This window comes from Manis javanica, chromosome 10 (genome assembly GCF_040802235.1).
Source record: "Manis javanica isolate MJ-LG chromosome 10, MJ_LKY, whole genome shotgun sequence".
Classification (NCBI taxonomy): Eukaryota; Metazoa; Chordata; class Mammalia; order Pholidota; family Manidae; genus Manis; species Manis javanica.
Window position 1 is genome coordinate 89,438,405 of NC_133165.1, and position 23,188 is coordinate 89,461,592.

The following is a 23,188-nucleotide window of genomic DNA, read 5'->3' on the forward strand; positions in this document are numbered from 1 at the left end:
CTCTCCAAGCCCAAATACTTGATAATACTGCGCATCCTTTCCCCCAGTTGTTGAATCTTCCCCAGATTGAAGATGCAACAGGTTTGCTTTATGCTCCCTTCTGTGATGGTTAGGTGACTTTATTCCATGTAGATCAATGAACTGCATAGCAAAGGGAAATAGGTTAGGAACAAGCCCCACCAAAATTTCAAAAAGATGATTCATGGAAAATGGCTGGATTAATACAATCATTCGATGTTTTGTTTGCTCCTAAACCAGAGTGAATTTGTTCCACCTTTCTCAACCTGATCCCCAAATACCTACGTGAATTGCTATGAAAATTTTCCTGACTCCAACATCATGACATTCAGAAAATGCTCTTAGTGGTAGCCAACAATAGATCATGCTGTAGTAATCCCCCATCATCTTCTGTGTCTTGTCACCTATATTGGAGATATTTTCTAAAAGTTCTTCTCAGAGCTGCTTTCACCTCATTGTTCCTCAAGCTGTAGATGAGGGGATTCACTAAGGGAGTGACCACACCGTACTGTACAGACATGATCAACTCCAGTGGTGAACCTGAGGTTGGCATGAGATAGCGAAGGAAACCTGAGCCATAAAACAGGAGGATTGCAGTGAGGTGAGAGGAGCAGGTGGAGAAGGCTTTGCCTCTACCTGAGGAGGAGCTGATACTCAGGATGGTGGAGGCAATAAGGACGTAGGAGAATATGATCAACAAGCAGGTTCCAAGCCCATGCACAACACTGGAACACAGTAAAACAGTAAAACTGGTGGAGACATCAGAGCAGGACAGAGGGAAGAGAGAGGGCAGCTCACAGCTGTAGTGGGGGATGGACTGATTCTCACAGAAGTCTAAACTCATAGCCTGTAGGATGTTGATGAGTGCATCCAGAAAGCTCAGGCCCCAGGATCCACACACCAGACTATTACAGAGCTGGCTGTTCATGATCTGTCCGTAGTGCAGAGAGTGGCAGATGGCAACATAGCGGTCATAGGCCATTACTGAGAGCAGGCAGCCTTCAGTGCCCCCAGTGACAAACACAAAGAAGACCTGAGCCAGACAGCCCCCCACAGAGATGGTTTTCTTCTGAGACAGGAGGTTCTCCAGCAGCTTGGGCACAGTGACTGAGGAGTAGCAAAGATCCAGGAAGGAGAGGTGACTCAGGAAGAAGTACATGGGGGTGTGGAGGTGAGAATCAGTCCTGATCACCAGCAGCATCGTGAGGTTTCCCATCACAGTCAGGAGGTAAATCACTAGGAACAGCACAAAGAGCAGGGCCTGGACGTGGGGGTCTGCAGACAGCCCCAGGAGGATGAACTCAGTGATGGCGCTGTGGTTCCGCAAGGCCATTTGGAGAGACTGTAGAATAGAAATAAAAAGAGGAACAGAGAGGGACTTCAGCAATGCGATGGAGTGTGGAGCTCCAAGCTCCTGTTCCTTTATAGAAACATCAGAAAACAATCAGACAGTCAAGCACCAACTTTGTAGGTTTTTTTGAGAAACCGTCGAAGGTTTATAGCAACCAAGTGAACACTCAATAAAGAAAAGTGCAACTTAAAAATAGTAGCAAAGCTTTGTGTAATTTTTATTTTTCCTTGCTTACCCCCTTCCAGTCTCTGTGGCTATATTGAAGATGACACCCCAAGTTCCTAGTACAGAACCCTGGTCCCAGATCTGGAGGGAGCAGAGCGGACCTTATTCACAAATTATTGTGTTTGCTCTTCTAATTTATCTGGGGACTCCTGAAGAACTTATGCAAGATATTTTGTTTCATTTTCACATAACACAAAAATCACTCAGGGATCAAATGTGGCACACATTATTTGAAAACATCATAAGGCTAACAAAAACCTATAGCTGCCTTGGGCAAAAGATTATGGCTGAAACATATAATAGACCACCTACAGCCTCGAAGGCAATGTTTGGGAGAGAGTTTCTTTGGGAAATTAGAGTGCTCAACAGTGCCTGTGTGTAGTAGGGAATTTAGAAAGCTACACAGTAGCCCAGTTTCTCTCTTGCTCAAAGAAGACTCAAGAAGATCTTACATTTTCACTTCTGGCTGATTTTTAGTTTCAGTGCAGGCAGGAAGTGAAGTAGAAGGCAGAATTATAAACACTCTGGGAAAATATTAAGTTGAATACCTCAGCACAGCTCCAGTTTGCGAAGACCTGGAGGGGTGTTTCAAAATTAGAAAAATTTTTAGCTCAGGAAATCAAGGAACTCTGGCAAAACACTGGTTGAATTCAAGCTCAACGAAATGACACTTCAGTAAGCACATAGCACAATATATAACCTTTGTAAAAATAGTTTGTAGAAATCACTAAATAAGAGGACTACAGCTTTCAAATATAAAAAGAGAAAAGGAGGAGAATCTAATTTCCAGAGTCACCACATCATAATAAGCAAATGTGTAGTGTTCAACAATATATTACAAGAGATATAAACAAGAAAATATGGCCCATTCAAAGGACAAACGTAAGTTGACATAAACTGTCTATAAGGCAGCCTAGACGTTGTTCTTACTAGACAAGACCATCACGCCTCCAGCTTTATTGAGATGTATAGTGATGTCACCATTACCTTAATATAAAACAAGATAAAGACATCACAAGATAAGAAAATTACAAATATCCTTTATGAATATGGATGTAAAAAGCTCCAAGAGAATACTGGCAAACTAAGTCCAACAGTATATTGGAAGATTTGTACTCCATAAACAAGTAGGATTTAATCCAGGAATAGAAGTGTGATTCAATCTAAGAAAATCGATAAATGTAATACACAATATAAGTACAACAAAGGAAAAGATAGGTCATCATCTCACTTGTCAAGACAAAGCATTCAAACATCTTTCATGTTACAAAGCACTTAGAAAACTATGAACAAAGGGAAATTGCTCAACATGGCAAAGAGCATTCCAGAAGAGAAAAATGCAGTTTGCATAGTAGTCTTCATAATGGGCAATACTTCATAATGGTGAAAGGGAGAAAGCTTAACCCATAAGAATTGGAACAAGACAATGATGTCTACTCATTGTACTGTAAGTTCTAGTTAGAGAAATAAGACAAGAAAAAGAAAGGCATTCAAATTGGAAAGAAAAAGAAACTTCTATTAACAAATGACATGATTTTATAAATAGAAAATCCCAATGAACAAACACAAAATTGCTGGAGCTAACAAAAGATTTCAGCAACATTGCAGCAAAGTTCAGCCAAGAGTAAAGAGCAAATATAAGAATCAGTTGTATTTTCGTAAATAATCAATGAACAACTTGAAAAGTAAATCAAGAGCACAATTTAAAAAAATAGTATCTAGGAAAGTAAAATATTTTTGAAAAGCTTAAGGAAATGGAAGAATTGAACTCTGAAAATTTTAAATATTGCTGAAAAAATGAAAGATCTGAATAAATGGAAAGATATTCCATATTCATGGTTTGAAAGACAATATTCATAAGATGTTCAAACTACCCAATCAATACAGAAATATCCAATGTTTTTTTTGCATGAACGAAAAATCTGACCCTCAAATTCATATAGCATTAGAAGGGATCATGAATAGCCAAAACAATCTTGAAGAAGAATAACTCAGTTGGAGGGCTTGCACTTCCAGTTGTTAAAACTTCCTACAAAGCTATGTTAATAGAAAACAGTGTAGTACTGACATGAGGATAAACATATAGGCCAAAGAATAAAGCTGAAAGTCCAGAAATAAACCCATACAACTATGGCTAATCACTGGTACTTAGACCATTCAATAAAGGAAGAAGTGTCTCTACAAAAAATGGAGCTGAGACAAGTGGAAGTCCATGTGCAAAAGACTGAATTTGACCCACAATCTCATATCATATTGAAAATTAACTCAAAATAAATCAAAACACTGGTTGAATTCAAGGTCAACGAAATGACACTTCAGTAAGCACATAGCACAATATATAATCTTTGTAAAAATAGTTTTTTACAACCTAAATATGGAAGCTACACCCATAAAACTCTTAGAAGAAACACAGTTTATCACATTCTTGGATTTGGCAATGGTTTCTTTGATATGTCACCACAAACATGAATGACAAAAGAAAAGTAGATACCATTGAGTTCATCAAAATTAAAAACTTTTGTGCATCAAATAACACTGTCAAAATGAAAAGACAATCTACAGAATATTTGGAAATTGTATGTCTGATTAGCATCTGCTATCCAGAAATAACTTTGACAATTCAACAAGAAAATGCAAAGTATCCAGTGAGGAAAAGGGCAAAAGTCACAGACATTTTCCAAAGAAGATACACAAGATTGCCAAAAAGAACATTAAAAGATACTCAATATCCGTAGTCATTTGGAAAATGTAAACCAAAAACCATAATGAGGTACTGCTTTACATCCACTGAGGTGGCTGTAAGAGTAATTAACCGAAACCCAGTAAGTAACAAGTTTTGACATGAATGTGGAGAAATTGGAATCCTTGTACATTGCTGTTAGAAATGCAAAATGATACAGCCATTGTTGAATACAGTTTGATGATGTTCAAAAAGTTAAACAGAATTACCATAGCCCTGCACTCCACTCCTGGGTATATAACAAAAGTGTATTGAAAACAGGTGCTCAAACAAGTATATATACACCCATGCTCATAGCAGTATTATTCAAAACAACTTTAAGATGGAAATAGCCCAAATGCCCATCAACAGATAAATGTATTAACAAATTGTATTACACACAGTGGAATATTATTCAGTCATAAAATGGAATGGAGTATTGATACATGCTTCAAGGAGGATGAAACTCCAAAACATTAGGCTAAGTGAAAGAACACAGGCAGGGAAGTCATTTATTATATGATTCCATTTATTTGATATACCCAGAATAGATAATACAGATAAAATCCATAGAGACAAACAGAGATTGGTGGTTGACAGGGTCAGGGGTAATTGGAGTGAAAATGCTCTGTGGTCTCAGGTGTTACTTTGAAGTGATGGTAATGTTTTGAAACTGACAGAAATGGTTATTGAACATTTGTAGTAAAAGCTATCCAATTAAAAATAATTACTTTTGCCTTATGTAAATTTTGTTTCAGTAAAACACTTACTAAAAACAGCAACAAAAGTGAAAACGCTATGGACCAACTCAATTACCAGAATGCAGGATCCCAACTAATTTAGCCTTCATATGTGCCTTCACTCATTCCTTAGAATCCTTTCTTCCTGTGGTAATGATCTACTTCAACCCTTAACCTTGGGTTAACATCAGTGTGATAACTCTTTTTTGGATATTCTATGTCTAAGATTTCTGGAAAAATTGACATATATTTCCAAATTGGACGATGACCTAATTTAGTCTCTTTCTCTTAGCTGAAACAGTGCTCAACTATTTTCTGTATACATTGTATATTGTGGTGGACTGCCTAGACTGATTGTTCCAAATTTGTCTTCTTTTCTGCATCCTTCAGAATTTTACCCCTATTCAAGACCCACCCAAGCTGCATAACTGCTTAATGGTATTACTTTTTCCTTTCTTTAGCTTTTTCACATGGTAATTTCACATACATTGCCTATTTTATCTTTGGGACAAGATTAAAAGGTGTAGACAGGAGCATGTGTTCAAGAACCAGTACGTGGGTGTGTCGGTATGTGTTTATTTCTTTGTCTCTGCATGTAACGAGGTGGTAGAAGAAATGAGATAGAAACTTGCTGAATAGATTTTACAGAAGAGAAAATTGAGTATCAGATGTTATGTAACTTGTCTGAATTGCCAGTTTGAAAAGTCAGTATTTGAGTTCATTATGTAGGGGCCCAAGGCAAGAGGTCTTTGTGCCATGCAATATCCTTCAATGAAGGCTTTGCAATCAATATCCTCAATCATGGGGCATTTATGGATCTTTAAGGTTATCCACATTTTTAAAAAGACTCGCTGCTAAGGGCAGACTAGTGTACTTACCCCTGAGCACCCTGTGGACATCCTTTCTTCCTGCCTTCGCTCAAACATCTCTGGATGCTCTGCTTTTCAATCCAAATCCCTTGCCTATTTTAACTGTCATCTTAAACTCTTTTTTAGATCTTCCTTGGTAACTTCCTTTTCCAAACTTACCATAATATGTAATAGGCCAAATATTGTTTAGTGAGAAGCTGATGAATTCTAGGCTTTGTTTTTTATTTGTTAGAAAAAAATTGGGCAAATCATTATGTTCAGATTTTTAAAATAAGGAATGTGTTTGGATATTTTCCCTAAAATCATCAGCATGAGTACAACTCTGATCTCTATTTTAAAAAGGCAAGTTTTCTGTCCTATCCCTTCCTTCTGAAGAATTTTTTGCATTTCCTCCTAAGTAGGACATAATGTCTCCCCACAGTATGATACAACTCATCTGCTCACATTAAGTAACTCTTCCCTAAATGCCATCTCAGGAATCACTCTCTTAATCTGGTAGTTAGTGTTAATATATATCTCATGTATTTCTTTTCCCCTCCCATGACATCAGAATGTCTTCAGAACAGTGGCCGTGCCATTTAATATTTTGTACCTAGAATATCTGGCACAGTGACGGGAAATGCACATGAGTGTTTATTCATCTTGCTCAATGAAGAAAGAAAATAGTGGTGTGCATTGTACAGACTGTGTAGTTAATGTTTTTTGGTAAAGAGCTCAAGCCCATAAAGCTTGATAAATACTTGGGACTAAGGTGAAGTGCAAGGGAAAAGGGGAAAAGAGGTGTGTGTGTGTGTGTGTGTCTACCTGACCCATGCATCTGAGGAGGTACTCCACCCCCAAATATTGACCATATTAGAAAAACTGTTAACCCATGACACTTAAAAATGGTTAAAATGGTAAGTTTTATGTCACGTATATTTACAACAATACTGGAAAACCATGATATGAGCCATTAACCTCCCACCCACCCACCCATCCACACATTCATCCATCCTCCACTTATCCTTGTCCATTGCCTAGACATCCATTCCTTTGTAATTCAAAGATTCAATTTCACAATACCTCTTTCTATTTCTATAGATGATATCTTCTATGATTTCTCCATAAACCCATTTTTTCAGATGCCAAATTTTCACATAACTGCCTGTATATGCCAGGCTATGCTAGGTATCGACAGGACACAACCTTTCTGTTCCTCTGTTCAACTGTTATATGAGTAATCTTTATTTCCTTAGATTTTTTGCCACTCTTGCCCTGCATTCAGGGATTTATTCTCTCAGCCTGTCCAGTGCCCAGTTTTACACCGGATATGTGTCTATGCATGTAGGCTCTGCCTATTCATGAAAACTATTAATGGATTGGTAGCATCACACAGTCTTCTGACCGGTCTCTTTATAGCTCTAATCTGCGCTGTATTCTCAGGCTTTGCCCTGATACCACAGAGTGTGACCTTGGTTTTGCCTGACACACTCACAAGATAAATCCCATAGAGCAGCCACCTTCCAAGTCCTTGTTCTCTCTGGTCATTTATCCTCTGTTAATACTGTATATTCAACAGTTTCCTAGACTGTGGGAACTTTTTAGATTTCATTTGCATCACAAGTCTTCTTACAAGGCTAATAATGCAGCATATGTGGTTCAAACCAACTCAAGTTCACCATGAGGGGAACAGCCTGTTGGACAAAATAAGAAATAAGGAGCCTTTCATCTCCTTATTTGTCAAATCCTGTTGGAAGAAAACATCTTCTTTGGTAGTTATAGTAGCAAAAAAAAATGAAGCATAAATGAAGCAGAGGCCACTTATATAAGAACATGAACATTTCTGTTTGGAATTTTCTGTGTGAATTAGCAGATAGTTGTTTTAATTCATGCACATTTACTCCTTCAGCCCCTGGTGCTCACTTACCCCTGCAGAGAGAGATTATAGGGTTTTCAATTCATACTGAAGGTTGGGTGACTGAGCCTGGATCCAAAGAGGCAGAAGGGATGTATTTCATCTTTAGAAAGAGGAAAGCAAGGGCTACATAGAAGTTAGTGCCGCTCCTAATGGGAAGCTGGGTTTACAAATCTGCATAAGTTGCAGTATGAGAACACATCTGTCCAAAAACAGGATGTTGAATTTTGGGGGTTATTTTGCAGGTCATTCCTCCTACTATTTTCTCCACTAGAATGAGTATACATTTAAATGCAGGTTAGCACTTCAAGCTCAGCTCAGTTTTAACACCTCTGTATCTAATGAGTAATGGTTATGATGGTGCTGATGATGTGAAGATGATGCTGGACACCCTGCAAGCACCTTACATGTATTAACTTACTTATTTCTCAAGTAAGTCTTACCTGATGGAGGTCATTGTCTTCCTTTAACCTTTTACTTTGTAAAAAAACAGGTGAGGAACTGTGGAAAGGAAGTTAGGCAACTTGCCCAAGGTCACCAAGGCTCCAAGAGCTGGAGATGAATTTGAGCTCTGTGGATTGACATGTGCTGACCACACCCTTTCCAAGGGGACAGGTGGATGAGACGTATGCCTGGAGAGTGAGACCTAGAGCAAGAGATTCCTATCACTTTGCTGGTCTCCAGTCTATTTCAAGTAACACTGTTAGTTAATTTCACAAGTTCCCATCACACTGCGACCGATGGGTTAATGAGAGGGGACCAGAGAGGTTTCGGGTTTCTTCTATTCACTGATCATGGGAGAGGGAGCTACATGACCCGGGAGGGGATATGTGGATAATCAGAGGTAGGATTAATCCCACGGGTGTCGGGGAGGCTCCAGAACTAGACAAAGGGATGAAAGTAGGAAAATATGGAATAATAACAGCATTACATTTAACTTTTTTTCTTCAGTTTTTCTTGGCTTCTGCCCGTCTCCTGTGTGCTACAGCATCTACATCAGTTTGGTGAGTTTTGAAGGAGAGAGCTGGTGATAGCAGAGAAGGGATCTTTCTATATACATGTGAATGGGCCGTAAACAGAAGCAAATATTCATCTGTTCTCATGTCCTCTCACCATCCCTCCCTGACTGTCAGCCTAGCTCATGTACCCTGCTTTCATTGTATTCCTAGGGCTAATGCAGAGTTTCAACCCAGAGTGCATGAAATCTCTATGCCCACCGCCTGACATAAGTCACTGAGGCCTGACAGGATTTCCCATGTAGCTGCTTAGAGAGGTGAGCACACAGGCCCACTGCATGGAGTGTGTGGAAGTCTGCCCCAAATTGGGGAACAGTCTCCAGTACCTAGAATGTCTATGGAAAGACCCAGGTGATCTCAGAGATGCAGAAAGAGGTCATATGAGGAGAGGGAAGGAAGAGAGAGAGTGAAACCAGAGAATCTGGACATTACCAAGCTCTGGCGTTTTATGGCTCAGAAGACTTCCTGCTGTTCTGATCTTGAACCTGAGGCTGAGAGGTGTCTGTGTTCATGAGGACCAGTAGTTTGATAACTAAATTACAGGACTTCAGATGGTTGATTTCTCTTGCTAGGTCCCCAAGAGAGCGCTGCAAAAAAAAATTCCCCAAGAAGCTTCAGGACGCTCATCCTATGAGCTCTGGCTTGGTGCTGCTTTTCTGTCCCACTGGACACCGGGATTCTCAAATCCTCTGCAAAAGGTGAGGGAAGCTTCTCTCTGACAGCCTTAAGCCCAACAACCTGGGCTTCCTTTGTTTTAGTTTCCTGTCTGATTCTAAATACTATGCTAGGAGAATCTGTAAGTGGTTCTCAGATATGACCCTTCAGAAGGGCAGGTACTGCCTGGGCAGCCGTGACTGGCTGGCTGAGCCAGGAAGGTCAGGAGATGGAGGAGCCTATGTCCTTAATTCTCTGGAGTCATAAGTTGAAGGCCTATTTTAGACTCATACACAAACACATTTTTAAAAACTCAAGGGATTCTACTTAGTGTGTCCTTTACAACTTTTGTGTTGAAGCTTGACTTTGATGAAAATCTCAGGTGTCCTGTGAACTTTGAAAGGAGAAAGGTGGGTGGCAGCCTCCTTGTGTGCTTAGTCTCAGGATATCACACTTGGGAAGCAAAGGAAATCTGGCCATTGACCTTTAACTGACCTTCAGGTTATTTCCCTTTACCCACATGGGTTGAATTCATACACATCTGTCGGATGAATATTTTAGTGATCACTGTGTCAACAGAAAGGTTTTCGCGGAAAGAGCTGAATGTGGGTCATGAAAGCCAAGGCGAGAGATGGTGTTAAACTGAGCCATCAGCAGCGACACCCACAGCAGTTTGATTCTGAAGGATTAGAAATGCAAAGTACCTGTTATTTTAGACTTACACTCGAGAACAGCAAGCATTAGTCAGACTGAAGATGACCTAGATGTGCATTAATGCTAAAAACTGGTGTTTACAAAGTTTTGGAAGAGAATGAGACCAGAGCAACAGTAAAGTAATAGTCAATGCTTATTAATTTCTTAACAAATTCCAGGCACTGTTCTCCATGTTTTAGACATGATAATTCCCCACAACAATGTTAGGAGCTGGAACATTTTATTTGCCTCATTTTACAGGAGAGGAGTCTGAGGTGCAGTGGAATAGTCTAGTTTACAAAGTTATTCAATGGTGGAGTCAGCGTTCAACTTTGTATCATAAGATTTCAAAATTTGCTGCTTGTAACTAAGCTAAATAGTCTCATAGAAGGAAATTGAGTTTAAGGTTTATGATATACATGTTTACAAGTATGAAAGGAGCTGCAGATTCAAGAAAGAAGGGGAGACTGATACAGCAAAGTCAAGCACTATGATAGAAGGCTCGGCTCCTGCTGTCTGTCTGTTCCAATAACAACATTGACTTTTGTTATTTGATAGACTCTAAAAGAGTAATATGAATTAATGGTAAATGGATACTTAAGAACAATACGAAGACACACAGGAGGCAAAGACCTGTGTTTCAAGAAAAGTCTGCCCATTATTAACCAGCAGAGACAATGTCATCAATCCCAGAAGTTGGATAATCGTTCATCGAAGCACAGATTTTACAAGTGATTGTCTTAGGGATCTTTGCTGATTTCATACCTGACAACATTTGGGCCAAGTGTCTTTTCTCTTCCTTGAGTTGTAAATTCCTGCTCTTATGCTTTAAGATCAGCAATATCATTTGAGCCTCAAAACCCTATGCCCCTATCCTCAACCCCAGGAACAGCAGAAACCCAGCACATGTTCCCTTTCTTCCCCTTGAACTCGCTGTGTGACCCCAGAAGTCCTGTCTTATTTCCAGGTATTTTAATTAATAAACTTCTATTTTTCCAAAATAAGTGTGTGTTGCTGAAGGGTGTTTTGCAATCATAAGAACCACAAGGGCTGGTCCAACCACAACATTGGTTATTGATAAGCTGAGACCAGCACAAAACAGTAGTATATATGCACCAATGGGTAGCACATTATGAACAAGGAATTAAGAATAATTCAATCTGTCCTCCTGAAATCCTAAATCAGGAAAAACAGAAAAAGGTGTGAAAGAAAGAAAGGAGAAACCGATGGAAAAGGGGATGGGATGGAGGGGAAAACTCTTTGGAACAACTGCTAGATAAATGAGTGAATGGAATAGGGAAACATTGGTGATATTCAATAGTTGGGAAATTGTTAAATAACTGATGACCACTGTTCTTTGTTTTTGATAAAATACAGTAGAGACTAAATATTTTTAAAAATAGGAATGGTTGTTTATGATAAACAAAATTGCTTATAAATTATAATCGTAGCTATCTATAAGCAGGTAGCCTAGAGATATTTCTTGTAGTAAAATTGGACTGACATAAACGTAATTGTTAACAGTGGTTTTTACTGTGCAGTAGAAACATTTTCCTGTTTTTTTAAATTCATTTTAATTTCATTAATCTAAAATTACATGAAGAACATTATGGTTACTAGACTTCCCCCTTCACCATGTCCCCCCTGCACAAACCCCATTATAGTCACTGTCCATCAGCGTATTAAGATGCTGTAGACTCACTACTTGTCTTCTCTGTGTTGCACATCCCTCCCTATGCACCCCCTCCCCCAAATTATACATACTAATTGTAAGGTTCCCTTTCTTTTTCCCCCTTATCCCTCCCTTCCCACCCCTCCTACCCAGTCCCTTACCCTTTGGTAACCGTTAGTCCATTCTTGGATTCTGTGATTCTGCTGCTGTTTTTTTCCTTCAGTTTTTCTTTGTTATTATACTACACATATGAGTGAAATCATTAGGTACTTGCTTTCTCCACCTGGATTATTTCACTGAGCATAATACCCTCTAGCTCCATCCATGTTTTTGCAAATGGTAGGATTTGTTTTCTTCTTATGGCAGAATAATATTCCATTGTGTATATGTACCACATCTTCTTTATCCATTCATCTATTGATGGACCCTTAGGTTGCTTCCATTTCTTGGCAATTGTAAATAGTGCTGTGATAAACATAGTGGTGCATCTGTCTTTTTCAAACTGGGCTGCTGCATTCTTAGGGTAAATTCCTAGAAGTCGAATTCCTGGGTCAAATGGTATTTCTAATTTGAGCTTTATGAGGAACCTCCGTACTGCTTTCCACAATGGTTGAACTAATTTGCATTCCCACCAGCAGTTTAGGAGGGTTCCCCTTTCTCTGCAACCTCGCCAACATTTGTTGTCGTTTGTCTTTTGGATGGTAGCCATCCTTAGTGGTGTGAGGTGATATCTCATTGTGGTTTTAATTTGCATTTCTCTGATAACTAACGATGTGGAGCATCATTTCATGTGTCTGTTGGCCATCTGAATTTCTGCTTTGGAGAACTGTGTGTCCAGCTCCTCTGCCCATTTTTTAATTGGATTTTTGCTTTTTGTTTGCTGAGGTCCGTGAGCTCTTTATATATTTTGGATGTCAAGCCTTTATCGGATCTGTAATTTATGAATATATTCTCCCATACTGTAGGGCACCTTTTTGTTCTGTTGATGGTGTTCTTTGCTGTACAGAAGCTTTTCAGCTTGATATAGTCTCACTTGTTCATTTTTGCTTTTGTTTTTTGTGCCTGGGGAGATATATTCATGAAGAAGTCACTTATGTTTATGTCCAAGATATCTTTGCCTGTGTTTTTTTCTAAGAGTTTTATGGTTTTATGACTTACATTCAGGTCTTTGATCCATTTTGAATTTACTTTTGTGTATGGGGTTAGACAGTGTTCCAGTTTCACTCTCTTACATGTAGCTGAGCAGTTTTGACAGCACCATCTGTTGAAGAGACTCTCATTTCCCCATTGTGTGTCCATGGCTCCTTTATCAAATATTAATTGACCATATATGCTTGGGTTAATGTCTGGAGTCTCTAATCTGTTCCATTGGTCTGTGGCTCTGTTCTTGTGCCAGTACCAAATTGTCTTGATTACTATGGCTTTGTAGTAGAGCTTAAAGTTGAGGAGTGAGATCCCTGCCACTTTATTCTTCTTTCTCAGGATTGCTTTGGCTATTCGGGGTCTTTGATGTTTTCATATGTATTCTTGAACTATTTGTTCCAGTTCATTGAAGAATGTTGTTGGTAATTTGATATGGATTGCATCAAATCTGTATATTGCTTTGGGCAGATGGCCATTTTGACAACATTTATTCTTCCTAGGCAAGACCGTGGAATGAGTTTCCATTTGTTAATGTCCTCTTCAATTTCTCTTAAGAGTGTCTTATAGTTTTCAGTGTATAGGTCTTTCACTTCTTTGGTTAGGCTTATTTATAGGTATGTTATTTTTTTTGATGCAATTGTGAATGGAATTGTTTTCCTAATTTCTCTTTCTATTGGCTCATTGTTAGTGTATAGGAAAGTGACAGATTTCTGTGTGTTAATTTTGTGTCCTGCAACTTTACTGTATTCTGATATCAGTTCTAGTAGTTTTGGAGTGGAGTCTTTAGGGTTTTTTTATGTACAATATCATGTCATCTAAAAATAATGACAGTTTAACTCTTCTTTACCAATCTGGATTCCTTGTATTTCTTTGTTTTGTCTAATTGCTGTGGCTAGGACCTCTGGTACTAGGTTAAATAACAGTGGGGAGAGTGGGCATCCCTGTCTTGTTCCCAATCTCAGAGGAAAAGCTTTCAGCTTCTTGCTGTTCATTATGATGTTGGCTGTGGGTTTATCGTATATGGTCTTTATTATGTTGAGGTACTTGCCGTCTATACCCATTTTGCTGAGAGTTTTTATCATGAATGGATGTTGAATTTTGTTGAATGCTTTTTCAGCGTCTATGGAGATGATCATGTGGTTTTTGTCTTTCTTTTTGTTGCTGTGGTGGACCATGTTGATGGATTTTCGAATGTTGTACCATCCTTTCATCCCTGGGATGAATCCTACTTGGTCGTGGTGTATCATCCTTTGGATATATTCTTGAATTCAGTTTGCTAATGTTTTATTGAGTATTTTTGCATCTACGATCATCAAGGATATTGGTCTGTAATTTCCTTTTTTGGGGGAGTCTTTGCCTTGTTTTGGTATTAGGGTGATGTTGGCTTCATCAAATGTGTTTGGGAGTATTCTGTCCTCTTCTATTTTTTGGAAAACTTTAAGGAGAATGGGTATTATATCTTCTCTGTATGTCTAATAAAATTCCGAGGTAAATCCATGTGGCCCGGGTGTTTTTTCCTGGGTAGTTTTTTGATTACCACTTCAATTTCTTTGCTGGTAATTGGTTCGTTTAGATTTTGTGTTTCTTCCTTGGTCAGTTTTGGAAGGTTGCATTTTTCTAGGAAGTTGTCCATTTCTTATAGGTTTTCCATCTTCTTAGCATATAGGTTTTCATAGTAGTCTCTAATAATTCTTTGTATTTCTGTTGGGTCCGTCATGATATTTACTTTCTCATTTCTGATTCTGTTGATGTGTGTTGATTCTCTTTTTCTCTTAATAAGTCTGGCTAGAAGCTTATCTATTTTGTTTATTTTCTCAAAGAACCAGCTCTTGGTTTCATTGATTTTTTTCTATTGTTTTATTCTTCTCTATTTTGTTTATTTCTTCTCTGATCTTTATTATGTCCCTCCTTCTGCTGACTTTAGGTCTCATTCTTCTTTTTCCAATTTTGATAATTGTGACATAAGACTATTCACTTGGGTTTGTTCTTCCTTCTTTAAATATGCTTGGATTGCTATATAATTTCCTCTTAAAACTGCTTTCACTGCGTCCCACAGAAGTTGGGACTTTGTGTTTTTCTTGTCATTTATTACCACATATTGCTGGATCTCCATTTTAATTTGGCCGTTGATCCATTGACTATTTAGGAGTGTGTTGTTAAACCTCTATGTGTTTGTGAGCCTTTTTGCTTTCTTTGTACAATTTGTTTCTCGTTTTATGCCTTTGTGGTCTGAAAAGTTGGTTGGTAGAATTTCAATCATTTTGAATTTACTGAGGCTCTTTTTGTGACCTAGTATGTGGTCTATTCTGGAGAATGTCCCATGTGCACTTGAGAAGAATGTGTATCCTGTTGCTTTTGGATGTAGAGTTCTATAGATATCTATTAGGTCCATCAGTTCTAGAGTGTTGTTCAGTGCCTCTGTGTCCTTACTTATTTTCTGTCTGGTGGATCTGTCCTTTGGAGTTAATGGTGTGTTGAAGTCTCCTAAAATGAATACATTGCAATCTATTCCCTCTTTTAGTTCTGTCTGTATTTGTTTCACATATGCTGGTGCTCCTGTGTTGGGTGCATATATATTTATAATGGTTATATCCTCTTGTTGGACTGACCCCTTTATCATTATGTAATGTCCTTCTTTATCTCTTGTTACTTTCTTTGTTTTGAAGTCTATTTTGTCTCATACTAGTACTGCAACACCTGCTTTTTTCTCTCTATTGTTTGCATGAAATATCTTTTTCCATCCCTTGACTTTTAGTCTGTGCATGTCTTTGGATTTGAGGTGAGTCTCTTGTAAGCAGCATATAGATGGATCTTGTTTTTTTTTATCCATTTAGTGACTCTATGTCTTTTGATTGGTGCACTCAGTCCATTTACATTTAGGGTTATTATCGATAGGTATGTACTTATTGCCATTTGAGGCTTTAGATTCATGGTTACCAAAGGTTCCAGGTTATTTTCCTTACTATCTAAGAGTTTCCTTAGTATCTTAATTCACACAGTATGCTGTTGCAAATGCAATCTAATGAGTTTTTTTTATTTGCCCTCCTTTTTCTTCCCCCTTCATTCTTTATATATTAGATATCAAATTCTATACTTTTTGTCTATCCCTTGATTGACTTTGGGGATAGTTAAATTAATTTTGCAGTTGCTTCATAATTAGTTGTTCTACTTTCTTTACTGTGGTTTTATTACCTCTGGTGACAGCTATTCACCCTTAGGAAAACTTCCATCTATAACAGTCCATCCAAAATAGACTGTAGAGATGGTTTGTAGGAAGTAAGTGCTCTCAGCTTTTGCTTATCTGGAAATTGTTTAATCCCTCCTTCAAATTTAAATGATAATCTTGCCGGATAAAGTAATCTTGGTTCCAGGCCCTTCTGCTTCATTTCATTAAATACATCATGCCCCTCCCTTCTGGCCTGTAAGGCTTCTGCTGAGAAGTCTGATGTTAGCCTGATGGGCTTTCCTTTGTATGTGATCTTATTTCTCTCTCTGGTTGCTTTTAATAGTCTGTCCTTATCCTTGATATTTGCCAATTTTATTACTATATGTCTTGGTGTTGTCTTCCTTCGGTCCCTTGTGTTGGGAGGTCTGTGGATCTCCATGGCCTGCGAGACTATTCTCCTTCCCCAGACTGGGGAAGTTTTCAGCAGCTAGCTCTTCAAAGACACTTTCTTCTGTTCCTTTCTCTTTCTCTTCTTCTTCTGGTATCCCTATAATGTGAATATTGTTCCTTTTGGTTTGGTCACACAGTTCTCTCAATATTCTTTCATTCTTAGAGATACTTTTCTCTCTCTGTGCCTAAGCTTCTTTGTATTCCTCTTCTTTGGTTTCTATTTCATTTATCATCTCCTCCACGGTATCCAACCTGCTTTTAATACCCTTCATCATGCTCTTAAGTGATTGGATCTCTGACCTGAATTCATTCCTGAGTTCTTGGATATCTTTCCATGTCTCCATTACCATGTTTATGATTTTTATTTTGAACTCCCTTTCAGGAAGTGTCCTAAGGTCCATGTCATTTAAGTCTTTCTCCAGAGTTATATTAATTTTACTCTGGACCAGGTTTCTTTGGTTTTTCATTTTTGTATATGGGGCTCTCTAGTGTCCAGAAGCTCTATTCTGTAGCTGCTCAGCCCCTGAAGCAATGTTGAGGGTTGCAGGGGAGCAGTACTGGTGCCTGAGGGGAGGAAAGAGCTGTTCCCTGCTTCCCGGCTGCTGTGCCTGTCTCCACTGCATGAGCCAGTGGGCGGAGCACACAGGTATAGGTTTTTGTCCCAGAGCAGCTGGATATGGATTCCTGCTTTCCACAAGTGGCCAGTATCCCATTCTCCCCAGGAACTCTGCCTGTATTAACTTTCCAGCCTGGTAGTCATGCGAGTCTCATGAAAGCACCATGATATGCAGGTCCCTGATCCCAGAGCAGATCTCCGGAGCTAGGTATTCAGCAGTCCCAGGCTTTCAACTCCCTCTGGTGATCTGGGATCAGGGAGGGGCTCAGGTCTCACATAGCCACAGCGCTGGTGTGTTACCCCGTTTGGTGAGGTCTGCTCTTTTCTCAAATTGTGTGCGGTCTGACATCATCTTCTTTCTTGTTTCTCACTCAGGATTAGTTGCGCCAACAACTATATTTTCTAATTGTGTCCAGTTTTAGGAGGAAGCCTCTGTCTCTCTTCTCATGCCGCCATCTTTAATCCAATGTCCTGTTTTTAATAATTTATTTAAAAATATTTAAAGAAAAATATTAGTAGTTTACTTGAATCAATAATACTTTATGATTTCAACATAGTTAAAATTAATGTGAAAAATAATTTAAACTGCTTAGCATTATCCGAGAAATATTTTCAATCTTGTATCTAATATGAAGAAAAATAGATGTTAATTTGTTTCATAAATGTGCATATTGCAAAAATCATGCAAACATGAAACAGAATATCTAAAAGAAATTATGAGTCATCATAAAATACAACTTAATGAATTATATACTAAGAATTGAAATTTGATAAATATTCCTTTTATAATGCCACTAAATATACAAGGCAAGTTTGCTGAAAACTTCTGAAATTTCCAAAGTAGAAAACCAGTCTAAAATAGGGCAAAAGATTGGAAAGAACTGAAACTGGTCCATCTTATATGAAATTTTGAAATCAGATAATTAGTAAATGTGTTGTTAGTAGAGGTGATTATTAGGAAAAACTGCATTAGCCAAATTTGCTTTTGTAAACACTTTTTAAAGAACAGAGAACAAAATCTTAGGTGAATTTGCTGGATCAATGAAAGAGCCAGGAGAAGTCTGCACAGGGAAGGTGCCTGGGGGAAAAGGGACTCCATAAAGTTAGAAGGACACAGAAAGGGAAGAGGGGTACTTAACCAGCTTCATTCTGAAAGCTGCCTGGTAATTTACAAAGTTTCCACAGTTTGGACAAAAAGCCAGAGGCACCTCAGAGCCTCAAATTGCAATATTTTAACTTAGAGTTAATGAAAATTACATCAGTCCTTGGCCTATGTTTCTGTGCAATCACTGGGGCAGGGAATTCTTCAGATCCATCCTTATGCTGAGCAGCCATTTGCTCTGCAGGGCAGGTACAGGCATAGGTCCCCAGTTTTGGCCTCCCAGGTGTCTCCTTTCTAATCATTTACAAGCCCTACATTCACCTTTATATTCTTAACTTTACGTGGCCTGGACTGGAAGCCTGCACAGAATATTTCCCAACTTCTCTTGCTCATAGGTTTTTGGTTACATTGAGCCAATCAGAAAATGATGATCTCTTTGAATAATAATTAAAAATAAAAGGATAAAAAAAGTACAAAGAAGAGGAGTATTGAAGAAGAGTGGAGGAGGAGGACAAGGGGGAGACACTGCAGCACATCTGATCCCAGCATGCGGCGCCCAGCACCTCGTCGGCAGTCCCAGCGTGGTCTGCAATGCCTCTCCCAGGTGGATGTGGCCCTGGTATCCCCAGTGGAATGGCAGCCAGTGTGGAGTCATCAGCTTCAGCCAAGAGTTGGAGTTACTTCATTCTCTCTTGCTTCTCCAGGATCCCCTCCATCCCTTTCCATTTCGGCTATCCAGTCATTCCAAGAATTTAGTATAAAATCCATCCTCATTTTAGATATTTGGAGTAAATTACTGTATCTGTGTGGCTCTAAATTGGATTTCTAAGATTTCTAGAATGCTCCAGGAAGTGGTTTTATGTAGAGATCTAGGATGCTTGTGTAGATGGATTTGTGCTGCTCTTCTCATTGGTCTCTTACACCCCTTTTTTCCCTCAGGAAATTCCTGCTTCATCTCCTCCGTAGTCCGTGCACTTTTTTAAACCTCATCACTTTCCCCAGGACAAGGTCTCCCAGACTTACCCTTCTGCGCCAGCAGTAAGGCCTAAAAGAGGAAACAAGCAGGGTGCTATATAATGCTCAGTGAAAGAAGCCAGGTGGAGAAAGACAAGTACCAAATGATTTTACTCATTGTGGAGTATAACAACAAAGCAAAATTGAAGGAACAAAATAGCAGCAGACTCACAGATTCCAAGAAGGGGCTGGTGGTTACCAAAGGGGAGAGGTTGGGGAGGGTGGGTTGCGGGGAGGGAGAAGGGGATTAAGGGGCCTGATGATTAGCACACATAATGCAGGTGGCTCATGGGGAAGGTAGTATAGCACAGAGAATACAAGTAGTAACTCTGTAGCATCTTTCTATGCTGATGGACTGTGACCACAATGGGGTGTGCTGGGGCTTTGAACATATGGTGAATGTTGTAAAACCGTCATATGATTGTATATCAATGATTCAGTGATACCTTTAATAAAAAGGTATCAGAAAGAATGACCATACACTGGGGACTAAAAGAACAATGGTTTTCAGTTTAGACATCATATCCTGAAGGTTTCTGTTTCTTTTTACAATTAGGTACTTATTTAACATGCATAATGTTTAACAGATCATTTTAGTTCGTTTTTCTTTTGTAGAAGCACAGTCATGGCAAAGAAAACTGAAAATAATTATTTTGGAAAAATGTCAGGTAATGAATTTCAGGATTTGTACTTTTATGCTGGTCTTTTGCTATGATTTTCTCACTGCCTCTGAAAAAAGTGTATTCGGCATGGTGATTATCAGACCCAGGGTGTTCCAGACACTGACTTTTTAAAATTTCTTCTTTAACCTGGGCTTCTTAATTCCTTTAACCTCCCTTTCTACTAAATGAGATTAATCTTTCTTAGTGGGCTATCAATTACCTTCTTCAGAATCAGCTCATCCTGCAGAATATGGGGCATATCCCAGATCTATTCAATCGGCCTCCTTGCTCTAAACTTTTCAATGCACAAATTAGAGACACAAATTTGGAAATATGATCCTGCACAAGGTCCAGGTTACTTCCTTTTACACAGTAGACACCCTGGAACAGCTCTGGGCTGCCCAGGGTCCAGGCTGAATACAGAGCCACCTTCTTCCTTCCTATTCTTCTGCAAGTCTGCCTCCCCTGGGGGTCTCTGTGTCTACCCAGTACCTCCAAATTACCTTCTTGAAAACTCTGACTTTTCTCGAATAAGATATTTATCTGAAGATCATCATCATTATGGACTATTTTTATGAACCATAATCATGGTTGATTAATTTGCCCATTTCAATTCTTTTTTTAAAACATTTTCTCAATATGTATCCTTGTTAAACTTTATAATTTCATAAAAGATAAACATGTTTAGGCATTCAATATTTTATTTTAGTTTCAATCTATTTCCCAGTTTTGATTCTTTGGGAGGATTATGGTCAATTTATCTCTTCCTTTTATTGGCATATTTTCACAAGTGTTATAAAATAAGCACTATTCATTTGTGATTTTTCTATGTTTAGGTTTCCTATATCCTTAAGATGTATTAATTCCTTTAGACCTACCATATCCCTCTGTTGATCACTGATAACATATCTTCTTCTGAAATTGATTTTGTCTAATATTAATATGAGCATTCCAACAATTTTAGTTTGAGTTTGCTGTGTTAATTCTCTCACATCCTTTACTCTTCATCTGTGTGATACCATATTTTTAAAATGAAGACTTAAAATAGAAAAGGTTTAGGTTCACAACAAAATTGAGATGAAGGTACAGAGATTTCCCCTATACACCTTGCCCTCCACACAGAGGTGGCCTCCCCCATTATCTATAACCCCCAACAGACAGGTACATTTGATACATGATGAATCTACAAGGACACGTTATCATCACCCAGAGTCCATACTTGTTAACATATTTTTGAAACCTTTTGTTATGAAAAAATTTAAAAATAAAAAATCTTCAAAAATAGGGCAGATAGTCCTTGTGCACTGTTCACTTAGCTTTCCTAAATGATATTATTCTACACAGTTGGACCACAGTTGTTAAATCCAGGAGAGTGATGGTGGTGCAAAACTACTAAGCTTATTACGATTTCACCATTTTTCACATGTACTGTGTTTTTCGGTTATAGTTGATTTCTAACTACAACCACTATGCACTTAGTAAGAATGGCTAAAATTAATAAAAAATACAACACTAGTATGGACAAGTTGCAGAGTTACTGAATCTCTCATACTTTCTGGATGGGAATGTAAATGGTACAGCCATTCTGAGAAACAGCTCAGAAAAATGTTTTTACTAAGTTAAACCTACATTTACCACATGCCACAGGAAATCCCATTCTGGGTATGGGTGCTCACAAAGTGAAAACTTACTTACGTTCACACAAAAACCTGTACATGAATGTTCATAGCCATTTTAATTGTAATAGCTAGTAACTAAATAACCCAAATGTTCTTGGCCTGGAATAGATAAATGGACCATGGAAGAGCCTTATGATGGAATACTACTCAGCAAGGAAAAGAAACAGTCCCCTCTCTTTCTTGTTATTGCTCTCATCATCATCTGGCTACATTATGAATGTCTAAGATTCCTTTTTGCATTCAATGTTAAGTTACTGACTTACTGTCAAGTTGCCAGACAATCTTCCTGCAGTAAACAAATTCTTCACCATCCTCTGACTATGGCCAGCTACTGGAATATTGGAGATATTTTCCAAAGGCCCTTCTCACAGCTGCTTTCACCTCCTTGTTCTTCAAGCTGTAGATGAGGGGATTCACTAAGGGAGTGACCACACTGTACTGTACAGAGAACACTAACTCCAGGGGTGAACCTGAGGTTGGTGTGAAATAGCGAAGGAAAGCTGAGCCATAAAACAGGAGGACAGCAGTGAGGTGGGAGGAGCAGGTGGAGAAGGCCTTGCTTCTACCTGAGGAGGAGCTGATGCTCAGGATGGTGGAGACAATAGGAGTATAGGAACAGACAATTAGGACACAGGTTACAAGCGCATGCAGGAGGCTGGAGCAGCGCAGAACAGTAATGTTGGTGGAGACATCAGAGCAGAACAGAGGGAAGAGAGAGGGCAGCTCACAGCTGTAGTGGGGGATGGACTGATCCTTACAGAAGTCCAAGCTCATAGCTGGAAGGATGTTGATGAGTGCGTCCAGAAATCCCAGGCCCCAGGAGCCCCACACTAGCCCATTACAGAGCTTGTTGGTTATCTTCTGGCCATACAGCAGAGGGTGACAGATAGCAACGTAGCGGTCATAGGCCATCACTGAGAGCAGGCAGCCTTCAGTGCCCCCCAACTCAAACACAAAGAAGACTTGAGCCAGGCAGCCCTGGACAGAGATGATTTTCCTCTGAGACAGGAGGTTCTCCAGAAGCTTGGGCACTGTAGCAGAAGAGAAACAAATGTCCAGGATAGAGAGGTGACTAAGGAAGAAGTATATAGGAGTGTGGAGGCAGGAATCAGCCGTGATCAGCAGCGGCAGAATCAGGTTCCCCAGCAGGGTCTTGAGGTAAATCATTAGGAACAGCGCAAAGAGCAGGGGCTGGACATGGGGGTCTGCAGACAGCCCCAGGAGGATGAACTCGGTGACGGCGCTGTGGTTCCCCAGAGCCATTCAGTTCCTTTGTTCCTTTGCAATAAGAACAGGAAGTGGGCAGAGCCTTCAGTGCCCTTGCCAATGTCCCAAGTCGTCCCCATCCTCTAACTATTCACTGTTTCATTTTATCAAGATTTTAAATCTCCTACCTGGTTTCCTCCAGGCATTTTTCTCCCCAACCCCACCAACCATCCACCTCACAATTCCTAAACCTCTACAATCCTTGTACTAAATTTGACTTCTTTTCCTCATTCTGTTCT

The 23,188-nt window shown here is 39.2% G+C and overlaps 2 protein-coding genes across 2 annotated transcripts; both read right to left on the minus strand.

Annotated features, from left to right (window-relative positions):
• Positions 1 to 418: 418 nt before the first annotated feature.
• On the minus strand, positions 419 to 1,351 carry LOC140843805 (olfactory receptor 8S1-like). The gene has a single exon (XM_073214234.1). The coding sequence runs from the start codon at positions 1,349 to 1,351 to the stop codon at positions 419 to 421; it is 933 nt and encodes a 310-aa protein (XP_073070335.1).
• A 20,650-nt stretch (positions 1,352 to 22,001) lies between these two features.
• LOC140843896 (olfactory receptor 8S1-like) lies at positions 22,002 to 22,946 on the minus strand. Its single transcript, XM_073214310.1, has one exon. The coding sequence runs from the start codon at positions 22,944 to 22,946 to the stop codon at positions 22,002 to 22,004; it is 945 nt and encodes a 314-aa protein (XP_073070411.1).
• Positions 22,947 to 23,188: the final 242 nt, after the last annotated feature.

Coding starts and splice junctions, on each gene's coding strand:
- LOC140843896 (XM_073214310.1), bottom strand. CDS start 22,946: ATGGCTCTGGGGAACCACAGCGCCGTCACCGAGTTCATCCTCCTGGGG.
- LOC140843805 (XM_073214234.1), bottom strand. CDS start 1,351: ATGGCCTTGCGGAACCACAGCGCCATCACTGAGTTCATCCTCCTGGGG.